At 44.7% G+C, this 15,379-nt stretch overlaps 1 protein-coding gene across 3 annotated transcripts in view; it reads right to left on the bottom strand.

Annotated features, from left to right (window-relative positions):
* Positions 1-1,005: 1,005 nt before the first annotated feature.
* Positions 1,006-15,379, bottom strand: part of LOC134538086 (LIM/homeobox protein Lhx9-like) — a 125,976-nt gene continuing 111,602 nt past the window's right edge. For all 3 annotated transcript variants that reach the window (XM_063379091.1, XM_063379092.1, XM_063379093.1), the window contains exons 5-6: positions 10,085-10,308; positions 1,006-1,278 (exon numbers count right to left, since the gene is read on the bottom strand). In XM_063379091.1, coding sequence (XP_063235161.1) covers positions 1,045-1,278; positions 10,085-10,308 — 458 coding nt within the window. In that variant the 3' untranslated portion in view covers positions 1,006-1,044. The remainder of the gene's footprint in view (positions 1,279-10,084; positions 10,309-15,379) is intronic.

The following is a 15,379-nucleotide window of genomic DNA, read 5'->3' as shown; positions in this document are numbered from 1 at the left end:
GGTTGAGGCGAGGAAGAATGCACGGCTGACAGAGGACTCGGGAGGTTGTCTCTTGAGCCAGTCGGAGAGAAGGTGCCGACACTAGGCGCACTAGAGCAGTGTGTATCTCGTGCCGTACAGGGTTGAGGCGAGGAAGAATGCACGGCTGACAGAGGACTCGGGAGGTTGTCTCGTGAGCCAGTCGGAGAGAAGGTGCCGACACTAGGCGCACTAGAGCAGTGTGTATCTCGTGCCGTACAGGGTTGAGGCGAGGAAGAATGCACGGCTGACAGAGGACTCGGGAGGTTGTCTCTTGAGCCAGTCGGAGAGAAGGTGCCGACACTAGGCGCACTAGAGCAGTGTGTATCTCGTGCCGTACAGGGTTGAGGCGAGGAAGAATGCACGGCTGACAGAGGACTCGGGAGGTTGTCTCTTGAGCCAGTCGGAGAGAAGGTGCCGACACTAGGCGCACTAGAGCAGTGTGTATCTCGTGCCGTACAGGGTTGAGGCGAGGAAGAATGCACGGCTGACAGAGGACTCGGGAGGTTGTCTCGTGAGCCAGTCGGAGAGAAGGTGCCGACACTAGGCGCACTAGAGCAGTGTGTATCTCGTGCCGTACAGGGTTGAGGCGAGGAAGAATGCACGGCTGACAGAGGACTCGGGAGGTTGTCTCTTGAGCCAGTCGGAGAGAAGGTGCCGACACTAGGCGCACTAGAGCAGTGTGTATCTCGTGCCGTACAGGGTTGAGGCGAGGAAGAATGCACGGCTGACAGAGGACTCGGGAGGTTGTCTCGTGAGCCAGTCGGAGAGAAGGTGCCGACACTAGGCGCACTAGAGCAGTGTGTATCTCGTGCCGTACAGGGTTGAGGCGAGGAAGAATGCACGGCTGACAGAGGACTCGGGAGGTTGTCTCTTGAGCCAGTCGGAGAGAAGGTGCCGACACTAGGCGCACTAGAGCAGTGTGTATCTCGTGCCGTACAGGGTTGAGGCGAGGAAGAATGCACGGCTGACAGAGGACTCGGGAGGTTGTCTCGTGAGCCAGTCAGAGAGCCAGGGTCGCCGCCACTAGGTGCACTCGAGCGAGGGCGGACTCGCGCCGCCCAGCATGAAGTCAGGGCTGTGAGGGTCCGGCCCCAGCCCCTGGTGGCGGTAGTCCCCGGAGGCGGGCCCGTGGTGCTGGAAGGCCTCCAGGTCGCCGAGCTGGTCCACCCCCGGGCACTTGTCCCCCGGCAGCCCCGCCTTGCCCTCCTGCTTGAGCACCATGCGCCGCCACTTGGCGCGCGCGTTCTGGAACCACACCTGCAACACGCGGCCTTCCTGAGCCTCCGGTGCCTCCTCAGCCTCTGGTAGGGTTCGCTGGTGTGGTCACACCTCGCGGCTACTGCGTGCACAGTCACGACCGCCATCATTCCGTGGTAACTCTTTAAATGATTATTAGGGACCTGAAAAATTCGCTGGTTCAATGACGTGTAGGATGAACTCCACAGTTCTACGTACACTCGGTAAAATGCCACCCACTCATCGGCTGCTGTCTTGTGAGACGTTCCAGCGTAGCAGCCTGCGATTCGATTAAGCTTTGGTTGGGTGTTTCTCATTGGCCCAGAGTCATCCAGGTGAGTTGTGAACCAATAGCAGAGGCAGCACTGAGGTATAACGATTTGTATTTTAGCCTATCGCGAATTGAATTCGCGAATTTTTCCGGTCTCTAATAATTATATTATAGTCTTGGACACTCTGTAAGAAACTTATTCTGATGTCTTAACATCTTAGATCTCGGTATATGGCATTTGGTATGAGTAATTTCGTTAAATAATGAAAAGGAAATGAGAGACAGCGGTGCTGCGTCTGCGCAGAAGTCTCATGGACCTCGGAAAGATGGCGGACGCACATGTCTGAAAAATTAGAGGTATTTTTTTTTAAAGTTGCTCTTTTTTTTTTTTATGACCATTCAGTTTACAAAATGTGTTCCTGGATAAAAGTTTACACCAATACATTTAGTGCACCCCGTGTGGGTCGGCTTGTGGCTACAGGAGTTTCTGCATGCTTGCGCATTGGACTTTCGACCTTTCAGATTTCCGTTGTGTGTTGCGCGCTTGTTTCTTTAGATTACTTGTACATACTAAAATTTCACCCTCAACGCGCCTAAACAAATAATAAGTAGTACCATTTTCTGAAAAATAATTATTCTTAGGTTTCAAGTAGGGAAAAAAAATTCGCCGTTTGGCTCTAAAATGAATATTTTTCATATAAATTTATCAAAATTTTGTGTCCGATTTTCGTATAATATGTTTATTTTCTACATAGGAACACATTAATTTGCTCGTTATCGAGGTTCTGTGTTTTTAAATCACTGGTGGGTACTGAAAGACTCGCACACAGTTTGTTTTTTTTCTTCACAAGTGTATGATGCATGCCTACAACTAACGTTCAATGGTTTGTGTTTCGAAATATGTCGTCATGATGGTAAACTTTAACCGTGAGTGGTTTGTGTGGAGGCGAGGAGGGCTCGGGGTGACCAGGGACGCACCGCAACGCCGAAATACATTAACGCCGAAAAATGTAATTGCAGGACTGCCACAAAGGTTAGGTTAGGCTAGGCTAGGTTAGGCTAGCCTAGGTTAGGTTAGGTTGTGGTATTTTGGCGTTAAGATACATTTAAGAAACACACACAAATTCATTCAGCAACATTTTTCGGCGTTGTGGTACACAGCAGTTTTCTAGCTGTCGGCGTTGCGGTCAATTTGGCATTCGGCGTTATTGTACGTTCGGCGTTGTGGTAACGACCCGGGGTTACCTCTCTTCCCGCGGCAGACACACCTGGGTCTCTGACGGCTCTGTGCCCCCGGGGTCCCCGACGACCCCGGGCGTCGTCTTCGCTCCCCGCGGCCGCGGCCCAGCTCCGGCAATTAGCGGAAATAGAATTGCCGCTCCCCTCCTTCCAGCCTCTTTCCTCTTCCGCTCTTCCTCGCCGGCCTTTCATCCCACCACACCCCATTTCTCACGTCGCGCCGCGCCGCGCTTCTGGGTAAAAACAACCGGCGCCCGGAGCGGGGGGAGGGGGTGATCAATCAAGTGTCCCCCTGGAAGGTTGGGGGGGGGGGAGTGTTTGAATTAATTGGAGCGCCGGATTCCCGCGACGCGCCGTTTGCGGCGCCAGACCAGGCGCAGCGCGCCTCGCGACCCGCTAGGGCGACACCCCAGCTCTCGCCGAGTGCATCTCCGCCCTTATGGCCTGCGTGGCACTACACTGTCAACAACCTCCACCTTCAATTTAACGACCGTCGCATATTTATGGACACAAGCGTTCACCTGCTTCGAACATGAATCCAAGCGAATATTCTTGGTACTTATATCAAAAACACTAGTCGAGTCCACAGTAAGAACGCTCTTATTTTGTTTAGAACGAAACATACAAGTCGGAAGTCTAAATACGGGGCGTAGTATCTACGTAAATTTCAGTTGTTTGGAATGGCGAAGGTATGTTCGTTTATTTGAGTTAAATTCTTCGTTGGAAATTCAGTAAATTTACTGTTAATTTCTGACGGCGTGTAGGTCGCTGGTTCGAATCCCGGTCGGACCTTCCTGATCCTTCTGAAGTTGTTACTCTCCCCAGTTTCCTCGACCTGTGTTGACGAGTCTGTCCGTCTGCAGTGACCTCGCTGGTGAAGAGACTTGGATCACAAGGGGAGGGGGGGGCAAAGGAATAAGGGGGATTATGACCACCAACCCCCCTTCCACAACAAAGTTATGGAAATATTGGCAAAATATTAGTGAAGACAGTAATGTCACTGTCAATAGTATAAAAGGGGTTTTTCAATACAATTGTTCAAATTTTAATTTTTTTAATTTTTTTTTTTCAAATTCTTCATTCCCACGAATTTCCTTTATCTGCAACTGGTTAAGCATGAATAAAACAATTTAAAATTCTACACGATGACTTAAGAAAAATGATGTCTAACACCTTGGTTATAAATACGAACTTACATTGCGACAGTGTGTAGAAGAGTTTCGAAGTTTCATGACTCACGTGTAATACTTAATATTCCTTGAACGTCGTTCTGATCTTCACCTTTAGTACTTGATAGAAACTGGAAACGGACAGAAAAAGTAGGCCTATTCCTTTTTGTTTATTAATTAATTTTAAAATACCTGCAGCTCTTTCATTTGTGGGTTCCCACCAGCTTTAAAGTATATCGAGGTATCCAGGCCTACGTAAAAATTATTGAAGGAACTACTTGTAATTATTAAAGTATGATGCATTAGTGAATGTTTAACACCTGTAACTACGTGAGAGCCATATTTGCTACTCCTTCACATATAATGAATACAGGTTTGACTTCAGTTGGTTTTGTTTGGCAGTTAAAAACACGTGTTGTAAAATAGGAAAATTCCGACGGGAGAGAGAAGTTACCGAAAAGATAGCGGCACAGGTTAAACCTGAAATAATGGCGAAGAAAAATGCACGTCGAAATTTTAATTTATTCCAATCACTATCGGGAAAGGTGTTATTTTTTATCTGCTCTTGTTTAAGACATGTTTAGAGTTGCCTGATAAAGCCTTCCCGCATACTGGTTGTCAGAATTGCGGTTGCAATGTCCTTGTTAACTAATATCAGCGATAACATTATTAATGTTTCTAGTATCTTTTTCAGGCGAGAGATGTCTCCTCGCACAACAAATGCATATATATATATATATATATATATATATATATATATATATATATATATATATATATATATATATATGGTGTCTCAGAACTCCACGGCAAGCCGAGAACAGTTCACAGACAAAAAATTAATGACAGTTTCTAATAAAAAAAAAGTGTTGTAGTTTTAGAGTTAAATCTTTTTTTCCTTCAAAGTGAGGCCGGGCCCCATCAGAGTCCCAACTCCCACTGCAAGCACAAAATCCCTGTTACTTCCCACAAGGTAAATACTTGCCCAGATGGGGCCTAACCTGCATATTAAAATTCAAAATCAAAGTGAACATCAAAACCTATGCTGAAAAATGTAAGGTGGCAAAAACATTGACCGAACACATCAAATATATTTTCAAGGTTTATTGTTAATCTTAATATCTCACAAATAGTACAAAAATAGTTAGATCTCATTTAAAATTCCCTCCTTGCCGAAAATTATTAAATAATATGACTCCAAATTCCACGGAATACTTATTATGTCTGATATTAAAGTTTAAATGTGTTCGTGTGTGCTGTCGGTGTGTTGTCAATAATAACTGTTTAGGTGCAACCTTGGGTTTATCTGTTTGACATCAGATGATTTACGCTTGTTCTCTGTGGATTTATGTATTCATTTTTAATTATAAATTTCCGTTCTTCATTTTTTTCCCATGACAAACAGTGCAAAACTGCAATGGCGTACGTCCCAGAAATTGTATTAAATTAAAGTTCACCATTGGATGAATCATTTGAAGATCTTAACCCGATCAAAACTTAAGCATAATTCAGGCAAAGATTTTTATTTCTCTCAAATTGTAACATTTCAATTTTATTTTTGATTAGCGAGGTAGTGCTAAAGAAAATTAAAATTGTTACTTGACTACCCCGATCCTAAGTTGGTTCCGTTTGAAATCACGGCTCATGAGACTCATGGCTCATCACGGTTCATCGCTGCGACATCGATCTGGCTGGGACCGGAGTTTCGGATCGCACGTCTGCTGCCCGAAAACTCCCGGAATAAAAATTTCACAGGCCTCCGGATGAATTTGTGACGCTGAAACAGGTGTGGCCGATGATGAAGGAGAAACGGCCTGTTATTTGTTACCACGGCGTGGCGGGGGGGGGGGGGAGGTTTGGAGACCCCCCTTCCTCCCTCCTCACTCCTTGGCTACACTTGCTCCACTTAGCTAACCAAATAAACCTCTCCGCCCAGGAGCAAGAAGAACTGCCGTCAGTTTAAAGAACTGCTGGCGGTTATTTTTTCCTTCTCGTCTTCCGACTCTGTGTATCCTTTTCCACCCCCCCTCCCTGAATCCCCAGGGGCCATATAACAAGCCCTCTGACGCATTTATGAGGCAGGCGCGCCGTCGCTCGCCCGACGAGACCTCATGTCAGGAGACTCCCCGTCAGAGCTGACTGTGTCGGCGAGGCGGGGCGATAGGTGCGACGCTCTATGGGTAGAGACCGGAAAAATTCGCGGATTCATTTCGTGATAGGCTGAAATTCAAACATGTGTATAATTCTGCTGGTTCTGCTATTGGATCGCGGTTTAACTGGAGCTCTCTGGGCCAATGAGAGACTATCTACCAAAGAAGCGTCGAATCACAAGCTACCCAGTGGAGACGCCTCACAATTTAGTAACCAATGAACACGCGTGTTTACTTGAGAAGTGCAGAGGATAATGGAGGCTATCCTAGAGGTCATTGAATCCGCGAATTTTTCCGGTTCCTATCTATGGGGCTTCCGGCACGGTGTCGCCTCTAAGCGCAGGACTTTGGACTTCCTGATAGTTAGGGACACCTGTATTTCGCGAATACATTTCGTGTCAAGGTATTCCACAAAATACTGTAGCTTTTCTCCTGTGGTTATTGGTAGAGCCACGGAATTTTCGCGCATTCATTTAGTCGCAAGCTAGAATGCAAACCTCCACACTGTCACACTGTGTACATGATTAGACCGCAGTTATTTGGACACGCCCCTCTACGACCGTGAGCCAACGATGTCCAGCTAGGAGAGAAGTAAGCGAATCAGGTATTGCCATATAACAAGGATAAAAATGTCCTCGCTAAGAAATCAACCAATGGGAAAGTAAACATGGGTCGAGCACACCTATAACTTTGAATTCTATCCTGAGGCCAGAGGAATCCACGAAATTTCCGGGACTCTAGTTATTGGCTGAGGTGGGTGAGAGGTGTCGTCCCGCTCTTGACGGGGCCAATGAGAATGTGGTCACCGTACTGCTGCACCCTCACAATTTGCCATGACTCTTAGAAAAAACTACAGTGTTTTGTGAAATACCTTGACACGAAATGTATTCGCGAAATACAGGTGTCCCTACTGATAGTCTTCCCGTCGGGCATAGCGTACCTACGATATCCGAGCGGTAACATTGTGTGGCGGAGAAACGAAGGTAACAGATGTGATGCAAGTCACTCGAGTGCTTTCAATAATCTGTAGTACCGGTTGTTCGATACCTAAAAAAATTAACCCTGAAAACACGCCTTTTAGCCACACAGTTTAAAAACTTTAATCGTGGGAACCAAAACACTTATCGGCCCTCGGCGAAGACTAGACCGCGGGTCAGCTTGTCGCAATTAGAGACTCGCTAAGGCGAGGTGACGCGCGCGACCATGCGGTACCGCCGGGTGTGAACACACCCGTGCGCTGCCTCTGGCCGCCGACTCGTGACCGTGTGAACCCGGCTTCCAGGCGGCACATGTACACTCTGTTGGAAGTCACAGGACATTCAGCGGACATCCCCACCACGAAGCATCCGCCTCAGAGGAACAGAGCGTTGTTCGTAAACTCAGGCGAAAGGGAACTTCGTATCTCGACACGCGAGAAATGTAATCGTGATTTTGCACAAGTCCAAAACCAGGTTTTTTTTAAAAATGTTTTTAACTCTTGTGGGTTTCATGTTCAAAGTAAAATAAAAGAAGATAACGATAAAAAAAAATTATGAAGATCCCTCGATAACTTGTAGTCAACGTTCTTCGTAAATTTGAGAGGTGAAATGTTTTTTTTTTTCCTTAACAGTGTACGTTTCCAGGAATGAATCATAAAATTTAAGTTACGGCCCGAAAATAATTGTAAATCTGACGCACACATCCCCCCCCCCCCCAACTCCTCCAGAAGAAGTGGGATGACGAACGGCGCAGTTTACAAGCGATTTTCTGAAGGTCCCGGAGGTTGTGTCTGGTAGCATCCTCGTAGAGCGAACACGGCTCCATTCCTCGTCTGAACTCCCCCCCTCCCTTCTCCACCCGGCCATATTTCCACCAGACAGCTTCCGCTGTTCCTTGCGTCCCCCCCCCCCCCTAGCGGGGGCTATCACTCAGATAAGACGGACGACTCGCTAGGGAGCAGTCTTTTGGAGGGGGGGAGGGGGGGAGGAAGCTGCTCGCTGATAGGCTGCTGTCTGTGGGGCGTAAGCGCGACTGTCCTTGCCAGAGCCTGCGATGCGCTGCCAGCCCAACACCGTTGTAGTACATTTCATTCTTATCAATAGGCCCACCCACTTGTACAGTCACGTTGTATCAGTACCCTGGTGGTAAAGGATGCCCTTCGCTGTAATTTTTTTTATTGCAAATGGAAAATGTGTGAAAATTTATCTGAAAACAACTGTATCACTACAAAATAGTGTTAGGATTCTTACCCCGGCATTCATGCTTTGCATCATTGTCCAAGTACCTCCAAAACCTTTCCCTGAATAGCTTTCCAGTATTAACAGCGCACATTTATAAGCATAATAACATGAAATAAATTCACATTTCTAAATATTCTATTATCTTTTCCATGATTTGGTAAAATGATGCTTGAAATAAAAATTATATACCTATATAATTATGGGCTTATTTTCGTAACAGTAATAACTCGAAAAACTCTTTTTCGTCATAAATACTGCAAAAATAATCATAGTGTGCTAATATACAATATCTTTCTTGCAGTATTACAAATTTATTTCTTGCTATCTGGTTTCCAAAGGAATGATTTGTAAGAGTAGAATACTTTTTAGGTTTCACAAAATAGTATTTTTTTTTAGAAGAAAAATTTTTAAGTCTGTAATTTGGCACCCAAAGAATCGTCCAATTCAAGATATTGCTCGGGTGTATTTCGGCTGTTGGACTTTATTGCATTACTGCGCTGCCAGTTCTCTCGTTAGCCCAGAGTTTATTGTTACGTCCTTCGTGTTGTGTATGGCAGTAGGATAGTAAATTAATGCGAGTAGGTTAAGAGGGCTGTGATTGGTCAGCGAGTGTACACCATTTCGGTGACTTGCTACTTTTTTTTTTTTTTCAAAGAGGAGTATTCGATTAGCCTTCAGAGAGGAAGTCCGTCGTCTTGACTTAATCATCAGCTATATATTCTATTCGAACATTTAGTCAGAACAAGACTTTAAAGCTAGACGTTATGAAAGTATCTAGACGATTCACATTGGAGATTTTAAGTGTTTACGGAAGAATTCAGAAATATCGATTCTGCAAAAATAATGTAGCCTAGGTATACTACGATGTTAACAGGTGGTTGCTCAGTATGTATGAAATGAAATTATTTTTTTTAATGCACTTTAATTCAAACGGTGTTTATGGGTCTCAACAGAGGTACCTATAGATTTTTGTCGTCGCAAATGGGGCAAATAAATAGATATATGTAAACTGAATGTTGGCAAACAACTTTTAGGTCATAGAGGATGTCAGTAACTCACGTACAGGTGCGACCATGTACGCGTGAGAATACAGGGGATAGTTCTAAAGTAGAGCAGGTGGGGAAAGAACAGAGTATACCATGCTTGGTCCGCTTTAGGAGTTTTGTCCGAGTGTGGAGACTCACGCGCCTCTGGTGGTGGCTGGAGGCACTCACCACCCGCCTCATGTCCGAGCATCACCGAGACCTCACGGAGAAGGCCGAGCTAACGGCTACACACTTACGTCCTTGGTTCGCACCCGGCGAGGGCAAAAATTTAAAAAAAAAAAAAAGGACGACAGATCCTTCCTCCACGGTAGCCGCTGGCAGACTGACCTCCAACCACTAAATGTCAAGGTACATATCGACAGCTATTATGACGTCATGACCGCCATCTTTTTTTGTCTGCTCGAGTGCACTACCATCATGCTAGTTTTATTTTTATGCTAGGTTGGGTTAAGTTAGGTTGGGTTAGGTTAGGTTTGGACAATTTTGAGTTGGGTTAGGTTAGGTTTGGATAATTTTGGGTTGGGTTAGGTTAGGTTTGGATAATTTTGGGTTGGGTTAGGTTGGGTTAGGTTGGGTTAGGTTAGGTTTGGGTAATTTTGGGTTGGGTTAGGTTGGGTTAGGTTGGATAATAAATTAATACTGCACTAGAGTGCAGTATTCATTTATTAATGTGGCGCCCCGCCATATTGAAATGTGGGTGCCACCAGACAACACCACGGAGGGACATAGTTACCTGCAGCACCCTCTTGGGCAGCCCTGTCTTCTGGGACAGCTGCTTCAAGTCCTTGGCGTCGGGGTTGTGGTTGATGGCGAAGTAGGACTTCATGGTGCGCAGCTGGTGGTGCTTGAAGGAGGTGCGCATGCGCTTGGTGCGCTGCTGGCCGTTGGAGCCCGGCATGCCCGGCGTCCCGGCGCCAGAGCGTCCGTACGCCACGTCCATGAAGTCTGCGTTCAGGTCTGCGACACGGAGCACACGTCTGAGACGACTAGCAACACCTGGCTATCAGCTCTGAGACAACTAGCAACACATGATCATCAGGTCTGAGACAACTAGCAACACATGGTCCTCATCTCTGAGACGACTAGCAACACCTGGATATCAGGTCTGAGACAACTGGCAACACGCGGTCATCAGCTCTGAGACGACTAGCAACACCTGGCTATCAGGTCTGAGACAATTAACAACACATGGTCCTCAGCTCTGAGACGACTAGCAACACCTGGCTATCAGGTCTGAGACAACTAGCAACACGCGGTTATCATCTCTGAGACAACTAATCACACATGGTCCTCAGCTCTGAGACGACTAGCAACACCTGGCTATCAGGTCTGAGACAACTAGCAACACGCGGTCATCAGCTCTGAGACAACTAACCACACATGGTCCTCAGCTCTGAGACGACTAGCAACACCTGGCTATCAGGTATGAGACAAACTAGCAACACGCGGTTATCAGCTCTGAGACAACTAACCACACATGGTCCTCAGCTCTGAGACGACTAGCAACACCTGGCTATCAGGTCTGAGACAGCTAGCAACACGCGGTCATCAGCTCTGAGACAACTAACCACACATGGTCCTCAGCTCTGAGACGAATAGCAACACCTATCAGCTCTGAGACAACTAGCAACACGCGGTCATTAGCTCTGAGACAACTAACCACACATGGTCCTCAGCTCTGAGACAACTAGCAACACCTGGCTATCAGCTTTGAGACGACTAGCAACACCTGGCTATCAGCTCTGAGACAACTAGCAACACATGATCATCAGCTCTGAGAAAACTAGCAACACATGGTCCTCAGCTCTGAGACGACTAGCAACACCTGGATATCAGGTCTGAGACAACTAGCAACACATGGTCTTCAGCTCTGAGACGACTAGCAACACCTGGCTATCAGGTCTGAGACAACTAGCAACACGTGGTCATCAGCTCTGAGACGACTAACAACGCATGGCTATTATATCTGTGACAACTAACAACGAGTGGTGATCAGGCCTGAGACAACTAACAACGCCTTTTGTTCTGGTCCGAGACATTTGACAAACGTCTGACGTTCGGGTCTGGGACAAAAAACAACGCGTAGCAATCAGGCCTGAGACAAGTTGATACGTTTGGAGGTCAGGTCTGAGACAACTAACAATACGTGACGTTTAGTCTGCAGCACAGAGCAATACTATGCAAAGAGAACACTATATCTTCAGTTCCGAGCCATAACTGACACTTGGTAGAGCCTATCAGGTCTGTGGCAAGGGTAGCAATGTTCTGATCCAACACGTCGGTAACACAGAGCAGCACGTGACAAGGGGTGAGACTTGTCATTCATGCCAGCTGCAAGAAGCTACAAATGTGTGTACCACAAGAAAAGTTTGACATTTTCATGCACAAAATGGTGAAATATTTTTTATGTGTAATTATTTCTGTTGTTTTATAATTGGATGGTGTTATGCTAAAAAAGGTTAACCAACATAAGTAAAAACAAAGTTATTGACATAGCAGTGTCGGTAGAATGAATCTCTATATTAAGCAACGTTTATTCAGCTGCTCTCCACGTTCCTGTGCTGTCTAGCAGCCACACATTCAAGCCACTGCCACAATGCCGGCCTTTGTTCAACTTTGAGCTTAATTTACTCAGTTTTCAATGTTTGTGGGTTAACCAATTTTTACATAATCCCGTCCAGTTTATGTCATAGAGTCTAAAGTAGGAATTGGCATCCATCTTTCGTGTGTCTCACAAAAAGCAGCAATTGGTTTGTATGTGAAAAAAAATGAATGTGTTAAGTCCGTTGGTTATCTATTATATTGCGATTGAATAATTTTTGGCAGTTCCCAATATTTTTTACTGAAGGCTTTTATAACTTTCTATATTAAAACAAAGTTTTATGAAATTGTTTATTATTTATATTTTGCTATTGTGGGGTTACTACTTCCAATTCGTTATTTAAAATAGCATTTTTTTTTAAATTTATATTTCTTTAGCCGCGTTCAGGGTGACATTTTAGACTGCAACAAAATGTGTGCGGTGCAAAGGAGATTTAACAGCTTTTCGTCCGATTCGCATAAGTGTTTCGTCTAGTTGTGTTCAAACGCGATAAATACAACGTAGCTCGTAGTTTATTTTCAAACCCTCCCATTTTTAATTCTAAAAACCAGCATAACCAGTTCCTGCAATTTGATATATACCTATTTGTTGGTTATCTTTGATATGACAAACGCCGCGCTTCCTATCTTTATTCAATCAGACCAAATAAGCATAATTTCTAACGTGCTATGGTATATTTGTCTACGTGAGTTTTGAGGGTATAACTGGCTTTGTCTGTTATTTATTACAAATTGGCCAAGTATTAAGTACCCTTCACTTCTTCACCATTGAAAAAGGATTTAAAATTATTTTGGGTAAAAAAAAAGTTTTATGCAGCAGAAGGAGAAAAAAACGTGAAAATTTGTTTTAAACATTTACACGCATGAACACTATTGCAATACAGGGGTTAAGAATAAATGACATTCTTTTTTTAATTTTTTTCTGCGCCTTTTTTTTTTTTGAAGATCACGTTTCACAGCTATACCCAAGTCATTATCCTGCTTTACTACCACGGGGGTGAAAATTAAGGGGAAAAAGGAGGGGGTATCCGGTGACCCTGTTTCATCCCTGCAACGCCCAAACGCAACGCTAAACCCACCCGACAAATTTTTTTTTTATCAAGTCGAGACAACAAATAAAAAAAGCGCACAGCAAAACGCGCAAATTAAACGGCTGAGCCGACAAAGCTACCGGCGAGGCAACCCCCGGACAGGCCGACGCACGGCTAATATGCGGAAACACCCCTACCTCCCCCCCTCCCTGGGGGATAACAACCCCTCGCCGTGTCGCCGGCCACGAGGCAGCGACCAATCAGCTTTGCGCCAGTGCAGATCCGTTTGAGCGGAGGGCGACAGGCACTTGATCCCCCAGGGGGGGGGGGGGGAGGCCAGCGCCGGCCAATTAATTTGCCGACAAGAGCGGGCCGCCGGCGATCTCGCATGTGATTGGCGGAGAGACAGCCGTCAGCGCGTCGCATCGGGTGTCGATGTGCGAGTACTTGCACAGTTGCCCGCGCAACGCTTAGCACCGTCACGAGATTACCGCTAAACAATACTGTCCTTCAAAATATTGTATGATTACCTTTTTTTTTTGTAATACAATTTTACGACGTTGTTTACATCAAAGCGTGTTTGAATAATTTCCAGTTATTTCAATTGGTTAATAGTTTACAAGTTAAGACTCTTTGCAGGATTTTAAAAAAGTAGAATTTTGGTGCATTATATTATGTGCAGTTCACATAATATTTAAACAAGGAAGAAAAACATTTTTTTCAGCTTTTTTTAATAATTTTAAATTAAAACATTAGGAAAAATTATTATTAATCTTTAAATTTGCTAAATGTATGTATGTGTACACACACACACACATATATATATATATTTATTTATTTATTTACATACATATATATATATACACACACACATACACACACTTTTTAAACCAGTGAGATAGAGTTAAGTATGTACCAGTATTTTGTTTTTATTTCTCTCCGGCTCAAGAGATAGCATCAACCCCAGTTTTGTGTATTCAGTTTCTATAAAAGAAAAATATAGGTATATGTTACGATTGGAGTCAGCTAAAAGCTGAATTGTCTTCACGAGTTTATACAAAAAATAAGTTTTTCATAACATTTCAAGAATATTTAAGTACTTCGTAATCTGCCTACGCCTGTAGCTTTACTTCTGTAGTCTGATTATCGAAAAATGTATTAATAACTATCCAGAATTTCAGAATAAATTCCAACTTGGATGCTTTTCATCGCTTGGACTGGGATCGTCTGTGCGTCTCTGTTTTGTCATTGTGTTGTCCAGGGTTGTGTTTTGTCTGCATTTGCTATTCTTATTGCAACTCGTCGTTGTTATCCCACTGTGTTCGTCTATGTTGAGACCAATTCCTTCCACGGAATTCTCTGTGGTGTCTATGCAGTTAACATTTGATACTGCTTTTGAGCTTGGTTTTCTTTGTGTGTTTTTGAGTATTCATCTTTTGTTTGTCGTTCTTTAAGTTTTGTCTGTGATAAAAAGTGACAAATAGCAATGGCGTCTATCTTTTAAAAAAAAAATATCTTTGATCAATTTTCCTCATTCAAAATATAAACAAATCATTCAGAGAACGTAACCAAACAGAATGCCCCAGTTTCAATTCAGTTTAATTTATACTATTTACAACAAATTGTACATCGAATTGAAGGTAAACTAACCTAGTTTTTCTTACAAATGTCCAACCTAGAGCCCGATCCTTCTCCTGTGACCTTGAACCAAAACTCTGGAAAGCTTACAGATGATTCTATTAAAACGCGTAATTGGAACGTTATTTAATGGCCGCGCTGCACTTTGCGACTGGTTTTGCCGGTAAACTAATGAAGGCAGTCGTGTCGGGGCCGTGATGTGGCGATGTAGCAGTTCGCAAGGACGCATCTCCGCTATCAGCCGCTATCTGCCGCGGCAGCTGCCGGCGCGCGCAAGGGCGGAGCTAATCTGACAAGCAACTGATTGCCCGAGCAGACCCCCCCCCCCCCCCCATCCCACAGCTGTCTGGCCGACCGGACGTTTTGCCCGCCTACCGAATTATTTTTTTGTCAACACGGATTAACTTGCCATCAAATCCGATTACCGGGAAGAGAATTATGAGAAGGGTGGAGGGGGAAAAGGGTAGCGAAAACATTATTGTTGCTAACAGCGAGGGAGTTTTCGACCTCACAAGCATCAGTCCCTATCACCCTGCCTCATTACTCTCGGCTTTCTGAGCTTACATGATTGAAATTTCCAACATAAGTATTTATCTATTTGGAGCACGTTGCAAATTAAATGCTTCTTACAATCCGTCAGGAATTTCCCTTGCCATTGGTATTTCGCGATAGGAAACTGAGGGGAGTAGACTAAAGAAGATCATGTCTACTCGGAGCTTTGCACCGATTTTTTTTCCTGGTCTAATTTATTCTAAGTG

Source organism: Bacillus rossius, chromosome 13 (genome assembly GCF_032445375.1).
Source record: "Bacillus rossius redtenbacheri isolate Brsri chromosome 13, Brsri_v3, whole genome shotgun sequence".
Classification (NCBI taxonomy): Eukaryota; Metazoa; Arthropoda; class Insecta; order Phasmatodea; family Bacillidae; genus Bacillus; species Bacillus rossius.
Note: the sequence above shows the minus strand (reverse complement) of the source record. Positions and strands in the feature narration are given on the sequence as shown.